General features: G+C 56.0%; 7 protein-coding genes across 7 annotated transcripts; 5 read left to right on the top strand and 2 right to left on the bottom strand.

Moving 5' to 3' along the window:
- Positions 1–157: 157 nt before the first annotated feature.
- Positions 158–427, top strand: VTJ04DRAFT_9290 (uncharacterized protein; the record flags this gene model as incomplete). Its single annotated transcript, XM_069367821.1, has 1 exon — positions 158–427. The coding sequence occupies one exon, from the start codon at positions 158–160 to the stop codon at positions 425–427; it is 270 nt and encodes an 89-aa protein (XP_069216111.1).
- A 435-nt stretch (positions 428–862) lies between these two features.
- VTJ04DRAFT_9289 (uncharacterized protein) lies at positions 863–1,072 on the bottom strand (the record flags this gene model as incomplete). Its single annotated transcript, XM_069367819.1, has 1 exon — positions 863–1,072. The coding sequence occupies one exon, from the start codon at positions 1,070–1,072 to the stop codon at positions 863–865; it is 210 nt and encodes a 69-aa protein (XP_069216110.1).
- A 987-nt stretch (positions 1,073–2,059) lies between these two features.
- Positions 2,060–3,163, top strand: VTJ04DRAFT_9288 (uncharacterized protein; the record flags this gene model as incomplete). The annotated part of the gene is made up of 1 exon (XM_069367818.1): positions 2,060–3,163. The coding sequence occupies one exon, from the start codon at positions 2,060–2,062 to the stop codon at positions 3,161–3,163; it is 1,104 nt and encodes a 367-aa protein (XP_069216109.1).
- A 402-nt stretch (positions 3,164–3,565) lies between these two features.
- On the bottom strand, positions 3,566–4,921 carry VTJ04DRAFT_9287 (uncharacterized protein; the record flags this gene model as incomplete). The annotated part of the gene is made up of 1 exon (XM_069367817.1): positions 3,566–4,921. The coding sequence occupies one exon, from the start codon at positions 4,919–4,921 to the stop codon at positions 3,566–3,568; it is 1,356 nt and encodes a 451-aa protein (XP_069216108.1).
- Positions 4,922–5,953: 1,032 nt separating this feature from the next.
- VTJ04DRAFT_9286 (uncharacterized protein) lies at positions 5,954–10,155 on the top strand (the record flags this gene model as incomplete). Its single annotated transcript, XM_069367816.1, has 5 exons — positions 5,954–6,147; positions 6,211–7,178; positions 7,240–8,028; positions 8,086–8,428; positions 8,487–10,155. 5 exons carry the CDS (start codon positions 5,954–5,956, stop codon positions 10,153–10,155), a joined length of 3,963 nt encoding a protein of 1,320 aa, XP_069216107.1.
- Positions 10,156–10,882: 727 nt separating this feature from the next.
- VTJ04DRAFT_9285 (uncharacterized protein) lies at positions 10,883–11,762 on the top strand (the record flags this gene model as incomplete). Its single annotated transcript, XM_069367815.1, has 2 exons — positions 10,883–11,485; positions 11,739–11,762. The coding sequence occupies 2 exons, from the start codon at positions 10,883–10,885 to the stop codon at positions 11,760–11,762; spliced, it is 627 nt and encodes a 208-aa protein (XP_069216106.1).
- A 624-nt stretch (positions 11,763–12,386) lies between these two features.
- VTJ04DRAFT_9284 (uncharacterized protein) lies at positions 12,387–14,960 on the top strand (the record flags this gene model as incomplete). The annotated part of the gene is made up of 2 exons (XM_069367814.1): positions 12,387–13,178; positions 14,895–14,960. 2 exons carry the CDS (start codon positions 12,387–12,389, stop codon positions 14,958–14,960), a joined length of 858 nt encoding a protein of 285 aa, XP_069216105.1.
- Between the last annotated feature and the right edge of the window lie 52 nt (positions 14,961–15,012).

Here is a 15,012-nt window from a genome sequence, read left to right as displayed (position 1 = left end):
TTCTTCTTCTTCTTCTCTCTCTCTCTCTCTCTCTCTCTCTCTCTCTCTCTCTTCTTCTTCTTCTTCTTCTTCTTCTCACTACTTCCTCCCTCCCTTCTTTCCGTCCTCCCTTCCTCACTCACTCACTCACTCATTCCCGTGCTGTGCTAACGAATGTATGTCCTTGTTTACCAGAGACAACAAAGACCTCGACGAGCTCTCCAAGCTGGGCCACTTCCTCAAGGGCTCCTCGGCGACCCTGGGGTTCCGCAAGATCCGCGACAGCTGCCAGGTGATCCAGCAGTACGGACACCGGCTGACCGTCGACGGGGTGCCCGAGCCCGACGAGGCCGTGTGCCTGGACAACATCACGCGCGCCCTGAAAAAGGCCCGGGAAGATACCCAGGACTTGGAGCAGTTGATGAGGCAGTATTTTGGGTCGGATTGATGAGATGTCTTTTTTTCTTTGTCCTTTTTTTCTTTCCTTTGGTTTTTTGTTTCTTCTTCTCGGTCGGTTTGGTTGGCTGGTTGGTTGGTGAAGTTTGAGGAGAGGGGAGGAGAGGATGTGGTGCGATGAGCTTGGGTGGTTGGTTGGAGTGTGTTGAGGTTGCTTTGCGCTGGTTCGGCTTAACTGCCTAGCGAGCTGTCGGAGGCACGGCAGACGGCAGACGGCAGACGGCAGACAGCAGACAGCAGACAGCAGACAGCAGACAGCAGGCGGACGGATGGACAGACAGACGGGGTGGATGGATGGGACTTTTTGGAGGTCTTGTTGCTTGTTTGTGACATGTCCTCCTCTCCCTCTGTCCCCTCTGTCCTCCCCTCTCTCTCTCTCCAACCCCAGGCCGGTGACTAGCTGCTACCTACCTGACTTATCTGCGATCTATTCGGTACACATGGAATCGAGGCGAAAGCCTAGGGAAATTATGGCATGGACATGCTGCTGCTGCTGGTGGTGAGGGAAGAACAAAGGGGTGTGTATCTGTTTTCCGTTTGTCGAGAGTACAAAGCAATCGGCGATGGGATGACTGACTTTGCCATGGTGTGTATGTCTAGACATCCATACCTGGTCGTGGTCATAATGTGTGGTCATGCAGTCTTCTAACAGGTTGGTTCAGCGGGATTTTAGAGTGAGCTACCTACCTCCCTTAGGTGCCTTTCACGGCATGGGTGTTATCACAGACTCTGTCAGGAGAGGGAGAAAGAAAGGCTTCGTTGTTGTTTGCTATTTTTCCGGTCTGGTGAAATGGAGGACTATCTGTCTGTCTGTTTGTTTGTTTGTCTGTCTGTCACGTTGTTTAATAGGGCATATGGACCTGCTTGCGAGCTAGCTGCAGGCTGATAGATGGATGGTGACTCGGGTACTTTTAGACAAAGGGAAGGAATGAATGAATGAATGACTGACATGAAACATGAGTTCTTGGTATGCATCCGTGGGCTGGCAAGGTGTTGACAGTTTTGTATCTGTTGAGATGGGATTGTTGGCTGTGAGATTGACTTTACTCATGTCCATTCCTCCAGGGATGGTTTAGCTCACAAAACTGACTTGACTTGACTGGGTTTTGTTTGTTGTCTTTGGATGGAAACGGTGAGTTGTTGTGAAGCGAAGAGCTTCTCCGGGATGTGTCATCGGTCTGAGTGAGTCCATGCTTGAAATGCGGGGCACGAACGGGTCTCATAAACCTTAAGTATTGCTTGCCAACTCCTTTGCTCAACGACATCTCTCGGTCAAGTTCATCAGAAACCGGCCTCGGAGCAACGCTTGTATCATAAAATTGTTAATTCCATCTCATTGATCAAGACAGGGAATTGAAAGAGGTTTGACCTTGATCAAGTATGTATTGCACAAAATTCTGTACACCCCAGCTTCTTTTTGGTCATCATCCTCCACTTCACTCACTCAAACCAACCTTGAAACTGACCACCCCTAAGCAGAACCAAACCAAACCCCTACTCCCTCCAAACCGAACAACAAGACAATAACAACACCAAAAAAATCTCAGACAACTCAACCAAGCCGTTCAAACCCCTGAATCTGAATCAAAACAACCAACAACCCAACAACAAAAGAATAAGAACAATGCCACCCAAACCCCGCAACACCAAACCCCCACCAACCCACTTCCTCTGCATCCCCCTTGTCCCTCCTCTTCCCTCTTCTTCTCCAGCCCGCGCCAAACTCGCCGCCTCCCTCGCCGCCTTCCGCGCAGACATTTGCGCCCCGCCCGCCCTCGGCGGCTTCGACGTCCCGCCCGACGCCGTCCGGCCCGTGGGCACGCTGCATTTGACGCTGGGGGTGATGAGTTTTTCTGATCCGAAGGGGGAGAAGGAGAAGGGGGGTGACCATAGGGGCGGTGATGCCGGGTTTGGGAAGGGGAGGGTGTCGCCTTTGGTTTCGGGAGGTGGTTCAGCCGGGTCAGGGTCGGGGGTGGCGGCGGGTGCTGCTGGGGATGAGAAGGAGGGGGGAGGGGGAGGACGGCAAGAGGAGAAACAAGAGACTGGAAAAGAGAGGTTGGAAAGGGCCAAGGAGGTGTTGAGAGGTTTGTCTTTGGCGGGGATATGGGCCGGCGTGGTTGGGAATGGGGGGAGTAATGCCACGGCGCCTTTGAATAAGAATAACAGCAATAACAGCAAGCACTCCGACTCCAACTCCAACAAAACCAACACCACCACCAACAAAACACCGCAAAAACCACGCATCACCCTCCGCGGCCTCCACTCCATCCAATCCCCCTCCGCCGCCAGCGTCCTCTACGCCCCGCCCCTCGACCCGACCGGTGCGCTCCAAACCTTCTGCGAATCCCTCCGCCGCCCCTTCCTCGACGCGGGGCTGATGCTGGACGAGGACCGTCCCCTCCTCCTACACGCAACGCTGGTCAACACCATCTACGTCCGCAACAGCAACAGCAAAAACAACAACCGCGGCGGAAACCGGGGTAGAGGACGAGGAGGCGGACGAGGAGGCGGAGGGGGAGGAAGAGGAGGAGACAGACTGACGCTGGACGCGCGCGGGATCCTGGACCGGTACGAAGACCACGTGTGGATCGAGGATTTGGAGGTGGATAAGGTAGCGATATGCAAGATGGGCGCGAAAAAGGTGGTGGTGCAGGAAAAGGGGAAGGACGGGGCGGTGGTGGAGGTGGAGGATGAGGTGTATGAGGTTGTGGAGGAGGTGGGGTTTTAAAGAATGGAAGAAGAAGAAAAAGAAGGAGAACAGGGGAGCACTGAAAAGTTGGTGATGAGAGATGAATGAAAAACCTTTGGCGCTTCTTCGTTGGTCCTCATCGGGAACGAAAACGGGTTGATGAACATGAATTAGGTCCGCTATTATGGACACATACACGCACCAAGTCATGGACGACGAGGGGAAGAAATCATGTTGCTCGGTTTCTCAACCCAAACCAATCTTTATCAGTAAGCTAGAATTACTACTACGAGTACTCCTATAAGAACCTCCCGTCAACCATCCGTGTCCCATCTATCATCCCTGACAACCAAACCCCATCTTTTACTTCCAACTTGATGATTTAGAACCGCTAGCCAGCTAGCAGTGTGATCCATATCAAGACCACTTCATACCTCCCACTCAGCCCCATAGCGCCTTGGCCGCCACACCCAACAACCACACCGCGTCGCTCAAGACTCCCGTATCCTCCGGCGCCGGTGGATCGCACGTGGTATCCAGCGGAACGATGGTGCACTCCTGCAGCCTCTTGAGCGCCGCCGCTTTATCCTCTTCCCTCCTGCGCCTCTCGGCTTCCCAATCTGAGATTTCACCTTCACCTTCATCACCATCCTCGCTTTCCTCCTCGTCATCGCTCTCCTCAAAGTACTTGGAGCTGACAAACGGCCGCACAAACCACGAGCGCAGGAACCAATCGTTCTTGACCTCGTTGCGGACGTAGGCCTCGGTGCTGGCCAGCAGCTCCGCTTCTTGGGCCTCGGGGTCGACGGCCGCGTCCCCTTCGTCGTCGCTCTCGAGGGGCTCGTCCACCCCGACAAAGTCGGGACCGGGAATCTTGGACACTTCATCCTCTTCCTGGTCGTTGGGTCCACCTCCAACGGCAGGATCAAAGTAATACCCATCCTCCATCTTGGCCAAAATCTCGGCGCGCCGCTCGCTCGGCGTGAGGGGGATACCCTTCCTCCTCTTCTTGGCCGCCGACACGACAGCGGAAGCGGTCGCCGCGCCGCTGTTGCCGCTTCCAGCCCCGCCCGACGAGGTGGCCGTGGTGGTCTTGGTGAGGGGGAGGAGGCCGTCCTTGTCAAATCCGGTAGCGCTGAAGCTCCCGCGGCGGCTGCGGGCGCCGGGCGTGGGGCCGAGAATGCTCTCCCGCACCAGGGCATATTCGTCGGCGTCTTCGTAGGCGTAGGCTTCCTCAGGGGTGCGCAGGTGGCGGAGGACGTGGATGTCGGAGCTGGGGCGGGTCAGGAGCCACGACTCGCCGACGGTGCCTTCGCGGGCGCCGGCGCCCAGGGCGGCGCCCACGCGCAGGAGCCATTCGGGGCTCGGGAGTTCGAAGCTGAAGGGGTTGGTGAACTTGGGAGATGGCGGGTTGGTGCGGGACTTGCGGTGGACGAGCTGGTTGCCGTTGTTGAGATTGTTGGTGGTAGAGCGGCGGTTGATTGCGGGGCGGGCATCACGGCGACGGGTCAGGTGGGAGGTGGATTTGCTCTTGCTGAGCGGAAGGGGCTGGCTGGTGTTGGCCATGTCGTCAAAGGTGACGTGGAGATGATCGGAGCGGGCGGTTTGGGGACGAGGAGTGTTGGGGGTACTTCCGACAGCGAGGTAGGAGATGTGGTTGCTCGGGAGGTTCTTGAACTCTTCGTAGTCCTCGATACGCAGAGGCAGATGTGTGGTGAGGGGGCCGAGTGAGAATTGTGACTTTCGCTTTTCTCGACGAGACGAGTGTGCGGGGTGTGTGAAGGTGTCGGCATCCATGATGGTGAGGGGTCGAGTGTCGGTGAGTCAATGGAATAGTTGGAGGGTGGAAAGTGTTGGGGAACGCGCTTGGAGATGTTGAGATTGGGACCGGAGCGATGAAACCTGTTTTGCAAGGAATCCGGGCAAAAGGCAAACCGCAGACAGAAAAAGGGGGGACGGGTTATATGCGAGTACACTACCGGACCAAGATGATGTATGCTATGTGGAATTGGACTGGCTGACTGATTCCGAGATAAGTTTTTGCTCTTGAGTTCAGTCCAGTCCAGCTCAGACTGGACCGTGTTGCGCGCCAATGTCTGTCTCTCCCTTGGGAAAGTCGAGAGAAGTCCCGGGTGTTCACCAGTGCTTGGCCCTCGGCCTGGACCCTGCAATGAACTCTGCGGCACTCTGATTGGCTGCTCGGAAGAGGGGTGGAGACGCGGTGGATACGATGTCGCGCCACCGCTTGCCTCATCCAGATTAGCGAGGCCCAGAGTGGGTCAACTGCCGGCAAAATCCACCCGAAGAAGAGATGGAGATCGATCTTGACTTTTTTGACATGACTCTGACATCACAGACCGGAACCCCTCAGGTGCAACACAAGTCTTGATGATGATGATCATGATGATGATGATAAGGATTTGATGCAATCATTTGAAAACCCAGTGATAACGTTTGGTTATTTTGTATTTTATATTTCATGTATTTTTTATTTTTATTTCATTTTGCTGAATTCACATGTTGTTTGTTTGTAAACCTAGAATCACCCCATCATCCCGTAAACCCACCTCGCTGGAACTGCGCTGTAACCCGCAAACCTCCTCACTCACGAGATTTTGTCCCAAGTCAGAAAATCTCTTGCCACTCACACTCACCCTCTAATCACCACTCTCGCCAAGGACCGATAATTCCCGACCCAAAGTCGCATTTTCAAGACTTTTTTTCTCAGGCCATGATTCCACTGCCCACATAGTCTCCTGAATCTGTTTTCCGATTTTTGAGTCATCCTGGTACTTTTTTTTCTTGGGCCGGTAGCAGCCCCGCGCTGACATGCGGAACCTGCGCAACATCGCCCACGGCGTCTTCCGGGTTCCCGACTCCGCAACACCGCTCCCCGTCTCGGCCACATGCTGGGATGCCGCCCGGGATGAGCTGATTGTTGCTCTGGGTCCGTCCCGAGACGATCCCCGGATAGAGCTGCTGAGGGTGGCCAAGCATGCCCACCTCGCCGTCCCCTGCCAACTGTAAGACTCATACATCTCTGTTTATTATTTATGTTTACTTTCATTACCCCTGACCCCCAACAGCCAGTCCACCCCTATTGCTTCCTGGGATGTTCCGAGCCCCCACGAAAATGGCGACCCCGACGTCATCCGCTCTCTCTACTACTTCTGTGACACCCAGACAACATGTGTCATTCTGGCCGGCGGCGACATCGTCACCGTGACTGAGCCCGAGGCCTTTGAGGGCGCCGAGGCGCACGTCGAGATCGTCGGCACCATCTCGCCCTCCATCGCCGCCGCCCGCTGGTCTCCCGAGGAGGAGCTGCTGGTCATCGCCACCGGGGACGCCAAGGTCTTGTTCATGAGCCGGAGCATCGACCTGGTCACCGAGGTCTCGCTCTCTCCGGACGACCTCAAACTTTCCAAGCACGTTTCCGTCGGATGGGGCAAGAAGGAGACGCAGTTCCAGGGCAAAGGCGCCAAAGCCAAGGCTCTTCGTGACCCGACCATCCCGGAGAAGGTCGACGAGGGCCTCCCCAGCGATAAGGAGGACGGTCGCTGCACCATCTCCTGGCGGCCCGATGGCGCCTATGTTGCCGTCAACTATCTGCAGGAGGGAGTCCGCCGGGTCATCCGCGTCTACAACCGCGACGGCGAGCTCGACAGCGTCAGCGAACCCGTCGACGGCCTTGAGGGAAGCCTGAGCTGGGGTCCCGAGGGTATGCACATGGCTGCTGTCCAGCGCCGGCCGGATCGTGTTGATGTCGTCTTCTTCGAGAGGAACGGCTTGCGCCATGGCGAGTTTACCCTCCGCGTTCCGGCCGATGCACCCGATGCGCTTGACGACATCGCCCTGGAGTGGACGCCCCATGCTCGAGTGCTCGCTGTCGTGCTCAAGGACCGCGTGCAGTTGTGGACCATGGGCAACTATTACTGGTATCTGAAGCAGGAGATTCTCTGCGGTGTGGCCCCCGGATCGGCTGTCCAGCCTCGCAGGCCACAGATCGTCTGGCACGCAGAGAAGTATCTCTTGCTGGCGGCTGCGACGATAGGTAAGCGTCTCTTCAACCCGAGTATTTCCCTGGCTGTTGCAGTCTGACAAAAAAAAACCAGATAAGGTGTTGGTGAACGAATACGCCTCCACCATCGCGGGAGGATCGGCCAGCGCCCCGCACGACTACGGCGCCGTGGCGGTGATCGATGGGCGGACCATCAAATTCACTCCATTCCGGACCTGCAACCCCCCGCCGCCCATGGCCATGAGCGAGTTCGACGTTGACTCTCCCGCGATCGATATTGCCTTCTCTACAGACTGTTCCCACATGGCCGTCTTGCACCGGCTCGGCGTGAGCTTCTTTGAGCTCCCAGCCAAAGGTGCTGTTCTACGCGAGCCCGTGCTTGTGGCCACCGCAACGTTTGGTCACGAGGCTGGTCAGGAATACGAGCACTCTCTGCTTCAGATCGCCTTCTCCGGGCCGAAGGAAGTCCAGGTCCTGCACCGGGGATCCCAAGACTTGGAACTTCTCCGCTATGATTTCGCATCCGCCGAGCCTGCCCAAGGCTGGCTCTCAACGGATGCCAGCACCATGGCCATCATCACCTCTCCGGGGTCGGCCAGCGTGGGAGGCTTGGTGGCTCAGCATTTGGCAGGCAGGCTCAGCACCGTCTCCGGCGGGGAACATGCGCCGCTCGAGGTCAGATTCCCGACCTTCATGCCGTGGTACGGCGTCCACACATTCCAGGGTGAAGTCCTCGCGTTTGGTCTGTCGAGGAACGGACACCTGTATGCCAACTCGCGGCTGCTGGCCAAGAACTGCACCTCGTTCCTTGTCACCGACAGCCATCTCATCTTTACTACCAGCAACCACTTTGTCAAGTTTGTCCATCTGACGTCAGAACAAGGTATGTCCAGGCCGGCGGGACTAATGTTGTGAGGTGAAACTTTGACTGACTATGCAGATCTTGACGTCCCCCCTGACGAGCCGGGGAAGGATGAACGCTGTCGCAACATTGAGCGGGGAGCTCGCTTGGTCACGGCTATTCCCACAAAGATGAGCTTGGTCCTGCAAATGCCGCGCGGAAACCTCGAGACCATCTACCCGCGAGCCATGGTCTTGGCCGGCGTCAGGAGGCTGGTAGAGCAAAAGGATTACGGCGCCGCTTTCTTGACCTGCCGGACGCAGCGCGTCGATATGAACATTCTGTTCGATCATCGTCCCGAGCAGTTCCTTGAAAACGTCGGCCTGTTCCTCGAGCAGGTCAAGGACCCTGCGCATATCGACCTGTTCTTGTCGAGTCTCAAGTAGGTGTTCGCTCTTGACTATGTATGTGGGGGATGATGTTCTGACACGGAATGACAGAGATGAAGATGTCACGCAAACCATGTACCGGGACACCAAAGCGGGGACCGTCCAGCAAGTCGATCCCAAAGACGCCGTCAAGCCAGGCAAAACCAACAAGATTTGCGATGCGGTTTTGCACAAGCTGCGGACCCAGAAGAAGGCGAACCTGCAGAACATCATCACGGCGCACGTCTGCAAGAAGCCTCCTGCCCTGGACGACGGCCTGCTCGTCGTGGCCGAGCTGATGCAGGAGTCCGAGACCCTGGCGGAGCGGGCCGTCGAGCACATCTGCTTCCTGGCCGATGTCAACCAGCTCTACGACCACGCCTTAGGCCTGTACAACCTGGATCTCACCTTGCTGGTGGCTCAGCAATCCCAGCGCGATCCTCGCGAGTACCTGCCCTTTATTCAAGAGCTCCACGCCATGCCGGTGCTCAAGCGGCAGTTCACCATTGACGACAAGCTCGGGCGGTTCGAGAAGGCTCTCGACCACCTCAAGGCGCTCGGCAACTTTGAGGACGTCAAGAAGTACGTCGTCAAGCACCAGCTCTACCACCACGCCCTGGGCATCTACCGGCACGAGGAGCAGCACCTCCGCGCCATCACGGAGCTCTTCGCCGCCCACCTCAAATCCACCTCCAAGTTCCAAGAAGCCGGCCTCGCTTACGAATCCCTGGGCAACTTTGCCGACGCGACAGACTGCTACCTCAAAGCCGGCGCCGCCTGCTGGCGCGAGTGTCTGTACACCGCTCAACAACAAAACCCCGCGCTGTCCCCGGACCAGCTGGCCGAAATCGCCACCTCCCTGGCCGACGCCCTCCGCGAAGCCAAAGAATACGCCGCCGCCGCCCAGATCCACATCGACTACCTTAACTCGCTCGACGCCGCCATCCCCCTGCTGTGCAAGGGGTACCATTTCGACGAAGCCGCGCGCCTCGTCGCGCTGCGTCGTCGCCCGGACCTGCTCGCGACGCTCGACGCGGGGCTCGTCGACGCGCTGGCGAACTCGACGGAGTTTTTGGCCGACTGCAAGGCCCAGCTCGCCGCGCAGGTCCCGCGCATTTTGGAACTGCGCAAAAAGGCCAGGGAGGATCCGCTGGCGTTTTACGAGGGCGAGGTTCCGAACTCTTCTGGCGGTGGTGCCATTCCGGATGACGTTTCGGTCGCCGCGTCCTCGCGGATCAGCACCTCGGCCAGCCTGTTCACCCGCTACACCGGAAAATCTGGAACCTCCGCGGGGACGTACAGCTCGCGCGCCACGAGCCGGAACCGCCGCCGCGAGGAAAAGAAGCGCGCGCGCGGCAGGAAGGGGACCGTCTACGAGGAGGAATACCTCGTCAATTCTGTCCGGCGGCTTGTGGAGAGGGTTGGGGTTGCCAAAGCCGAAGTGCAAAGGCTGGTGGTCGGGCTGGTGCGCAGGGGCATGCAGGAGCGCGCGAGGGCGGTGGAGGAGTTGATGGCGCAGGTCGTGGAGGGGTGTAAGAAGGCTGCGGAGGAGGTTTGGGGACCTCAGGACCAAGAGGACGGGGAGAAGGAAAGGGGAGAGGGGGAGGACGGAGAGGAGGAGAGGAGGCCAGGAGGTGGCGAGGGAGTGTTGTTTGATGCGCTGGCGAGGATGAGGGAGAAGCAGGTCCCGCCAAAGGTGGTGGGGGTGGAGAGGTTGGTGTTGCTTGGGAAGGGGAGGTAGGGGAGGTTCAGTAGGTACGGTTGTAGTAGGAATGCATACCTACCAATACCAATGAGTGAATGGCATCCTCGGTTTTCGGGCCTGGGGGGCGGGAGGATGTGTGGTTGGTTGATGGACCCACCCCGGCCCCAGCCGCCGCCCGGCCCGGGTCTGAACAGAGCTCGGAGGCCCGGTTCCCCGGATGTCTTGGCGTTGACAGGGGTGGGGACTCCGGGGCTCCGGGGCCCGAAACGAGCCTCATGTCCGGCCGTGTGCTTCTGTCCCGTCAGCAGGAGGTTAGGAACGAGAGCACTCCAAATTTCCTGGTCAATGCATGGCAAAGCAAGGCAAACAAGGTATGCCTTGGTTGGATGACAAATCGAAGAATAGTTTGTATAATTTGCTGCCCTGTTGTTGACAACAGGAGCGGAAGAGCGAGCCAGCTTGCTTGCTGGTTGGGCATATGGCATTGCCTGAGAAAACAAGGCGCAGGAGTTGAGAAACAAAGATGAAGTCAAACATAGATGGTTCCATTTACGAAGAAGAAGGTACATATATTTAGAAGCTTAGAGTAAGTCCTCTTCGAGAAAAAGAATTCCAGTGGATGGCATCATCAACATCAATCAACATTACGTACCTACCTAGGGAGTGACCTACAAGAAACTCTTCATCAGTTCCAAGTCATTATCACAAGCCCCTTGCAAAATCCATCGTCCTCGTCCAACATACATCAGCTCAAAGTTCCACAATGCCGCCCATCAAACAGGAGCTGGACCAGGAGCTGGACCTCAAAGTTGTAGACAAGGTGAAACCCTCCGCCACAACAAAAATTAAAAAGGAGGAAGAGGAGGAGTTGAGTCTCCGCGACATTGAGGGAAAGCCTGCTCCGGCTTGCGAGGGGCTGGGAGTTGGTTTGTCGGTTGTTAAGTGGGAGTTGAAGAAGGAGGAGGAAGAGGAGAAAAAGGTCGGCGTCGCGGAGGGGAAGACTGTTGTTGTGAAAAGGGAGGGCGGAGAGGAAGAGAAGGCGCAGGAGCTGGGGAAAGACCCCACTAACACGAGAAACCGACCCCTCTCCCTCCACCAGCTGCGTGATGTCATCCATAGCCGGCGCAATGAATGCATTCTTGACCTGAGTCTGGCGCTGGCGAGCCTCGGGTGGTCGGGAAAGGAGTTGAAGGGCCTGCAGGAAGAACATCTTCACGTAATCGGTTTCTATCAACCCCGGTTGGAACCAGACGAAGAGGAAAAGGAAACAAGGAGGAAGAAAGTTATTTTGCTTTCGGAGAAGATTGAGCAGAAGCAGAAAGAGGTTGGTGAAAAATGGGAGTACGTGAGGATGCCGAAGAAAGAGGTGAGTCGGTAGTACACCAGGGGTCATGGAGAAGAGATGTGTCGGCTTGCTGTTGCTGATTGACTGACGAAACGGAATGGGCAGCTTGAGAAGTGTAATGCTGAATGGCGTCATGTTCAAGCCCTTTTGGATGAAGAACGGCGAAGGTTGGTGCGCCTTTATCACATGACACCAACTAGCTCAGAGACTTGTGGTTGATAACAGCCCAGGATAGGTCTCGCCAACGTTGACGCCATCGCCCTTTCCAACCTAGTCCCTGTTCAGGGACAAGAGCTAGAACTATGTAGAATTAGAAATCCATCTCCTCTACAGACACTTCCAATATGTTCGGCTCGCTCGTGATATGTTCGAACCCTTACTGCTAACCTTCCACCCGCCACTGCCAAACACTTACACCATATCAACACACCTCACATCTGAGCAGGTAGTCCAGGATATCCCCTTTCACTGTCATTCATCCAACCAATCCATCCGCCTTAGCAAAACCACCTCATCCTCATCCCCCAACCGACCAGTAACCAGCCTCCGCTCCTAAATATCTGCTAGTAATAACAATATACCTAGGAAAATAGGTAACAATCAAGGCAGTTTGTACTGCTTGCCACTGTCCATGTTGATGCCAACATCAACATTTGTGACAGCATGTCACCCAACATGCGGCGTGCATACGGCTTGCTTGAGAGAAGATGACGCAGTCACAAGCACATAGACGAGGATAAATATCGGGATTTGCGTGTATTCTTGAACGAGGTTGGGTACTTGGAAGGTAAGGCTTAGTTCGCTTTCTCATCACCATCAACAAGCCGGTGCCCGTTATCCAAAGACATCCAACATACTTGCCCTACCTTACGTACCTACCCTCTCATCCCTCCCCCTTTAAAGGCCAGGAATACCCTCCGTCATGCGGCCCATCAAACAAGAGCAGGGGCAGGAGCAGGAGCAGGAGCTATTAGAGGAGATGCAAGCCCTCAGTCTCGGCAGCATCGAGGCAGACCCCGCTGCTACAACAACCAGGATCAATAAGGGGGACAAGGAGGAGGAAGAGGAGCGGGATTCGGGCCGTAGCCGGACCGAACAAGAGCCTGCTGCTGCTTGTGAAGGGTTGGAAGTTGGTTTGTCGTGTGTTAAACAGGAGTTGAAGGAGGAGGAGGAGGAGGAGGAGGAGGAAAATCTTGGGGCTGTGGAGGGGAATGATGTTGTGAAAGAGGAAGATGGAAAGGGAGATAAAGATGAAGGTGAAGATGACGAGGAAGACGACGAGGAGGATGACGAGGGTGAGGAGGAACAAGATGACGAAGATCAGGACGAGGATGACGATGACTACGGTGAGGACGATTCCAAAGAATCTGACGAGGACGAGAGCGAGGAAGAGCAAGAGCAAGACCCCATCAAAGCTCAGGAGCGAGAAGCTTTTCTGTTCAAGAAGCGGGACGAAATTTCTACCCGGGGCCTTGCTCTCGCGCGTGATATGCAATGGGCGGAGATACACTACGAGCGCTTGGAAGAGGAACTGGACGCCTTACAAAAGGAGCTCTATCGTGCCATCCATGCCAACAACCGGACCATGTGGAAGCCGGAGATTGAGGGCGAAGAAGAGAGGGATAAAGAGCGGGAACTGCTGGCAGAGCGACAGATCAAGAAGTTTAGGCAGTATGAGCGGTGGGGGAAGTACATGGCCAAGTTGAAAACAATGGTAAGTGTCCTTTCGCTCGACACTACCCGGGTTGATGTTGATGTGCAAAAGATGCGCAGGTTTGCTGACTGGCTGGCTGACGAGGTGAGCAGATTAAGGAGTGTGATGCTGAATGGAAACGCTATGGGTTCCATAGAAGGGCAAGAGGTTAGCTGAAACGTTACGACAGATCTCGTCGGCGCCGATCCTCTCCGGTACCCAGCCAGCAGAACTATTCGCCATCATCGAAAATACACCCCCTATCACTCGTCTCCCACTCCACCGTGATGTGTTCAACCCTTCTTTGAACCTCTGCTTCACATGCCATTGCCGAACAGCTGGAGCTCCACCAGATCGACGCTCCTCGCATATGATCGGGTATTAGTCCAGCTCCCCCTCCTCGACGTCCTTTAGGTATCCTCCACACAGACCCTGTGGCCATCCGTCCGGTATACCGAAACAGGGAAACCCAGAGAAAAGTGCACCTTCATTACCGAATTGGCACATGTCTTGTTGTCTGCTATGTGAAAGGGGTGAAGTGTCCTCTTCCTTAAGCTTCAGTCCATCCCTCCCCCACCTCTTTCTCCCCTTTCCCAGCCAGCAAGGGGGGACAGCCTCCTCCCCATGCGCTATGACGACATTCTTCCATCACCATACCCAAACGCGAACACCAGGGCTGCCCCCGCCAGGCGCGCAAAAGGGCCAACCAACCTAGGCCGTCGTTCCTGGTAGCAGACTCCAAGAACACTGTGTAGTACATATCTCATAAGCAGTAGCCTCCCACCCTTCCTCATTTCACATGGATGCCAATATAGGTACTGTCGTTCATGCCCAACTACAACACCGGGATCCAAAGCAAGTAAGCAAGCATTCATCCGTCCATCCATCCATCCAGCCCTGGTCCGAGAGGAAAAACAGGGCCTCCAGTACCAGCCCGGTCGGACGGTGTTACCTAGGTACCGAGTCTTGGGACCCGGAAAGCTGCTGCGGCGGCGGCGGCAGCGGCAGCTTACCGGCGCCGACTGCGACCTGAAATATGACCGGGCCGGCGGGTGGGTGGTCGTCGGGTGTCAATCTCACACACGTTTCCCGCTCCGGGTTGCGTTGCCTAGATGCTACCTTGGTATCTAGGTGGGTAGGTCCTCTCTCGGAACAAGCCGAGCCACCCAGTTAGTTCAGGTAATTAGTGAAACTCAGGAGGACGTACCCGGGCTGCAACGTCTAGACGGTCGGTCGGAATGTACCGTACCGACAGACAGACTGCCGGACACAATTGCCGAACTCTTTCCCAGGTATGATATGCTGCAATTGACGCCGTTGGGCTGGATGAACTCGGCCGGCCGGGTCTTCCCGAGTACCTACGTAGCCTACGTGGGTGGTGTGTACAGGTTGCCTGCACTCCAAAACAACCGCGCAACCCCCCCCCCCTTTCCATTCTATCTTCATATGCTTGGCCTCCTCCGATGTAGTGCCTAAGCTGATCTTGATTGTATGTCATTGGTACCCCCCTAACAAAGCAGAGCCGCATTCCAGGACCCCAGGATCCCACGGCGATTGTGTTATGCTGTGAACAAACGACCCCCGCGGCATCTCTCACACTCCTGACGTCGTGGACATGCGGGCAAGGGGGTGTAAATCCTACCACCACCACCAACTACCACTACCACCCATATTCCTGCACAAACCCCGTCACAACAGCTACGTGTGAAGACGGGACTGACTCACCTCAAGCCGTAGTGGGATTCCGAGATTTTGGGCAATAGGTTTTGGGCGAGGGTTAATCCCTCCTCCTCCTCCTCTTGATGTGTGGTCAATCCATCCATCCAACCAGCCAGTTTCTAACACCAGCCAATCC

This window comes from Mycothermus thermophilus (assembly GCF_041956435.1).
Source record: "Mycothermus thermophilus strain CBS 625.91 unplaced genomic scaffold VTJ04scaffold_6, whole genome shotgun sequence".
Taxonomy (NCBI): domain Eukaryota; kingdom Fungi; phylum Ascomycota; class Sordariomycetes; order Sordariales; family Chaetomiaceae; genus Mycothermus; species Mycothermus thermophilus.
Note: the sequence above shows the minus strand (reverse complement) of the source record. Positions and strands in the feature narration are given on the sequence as shown.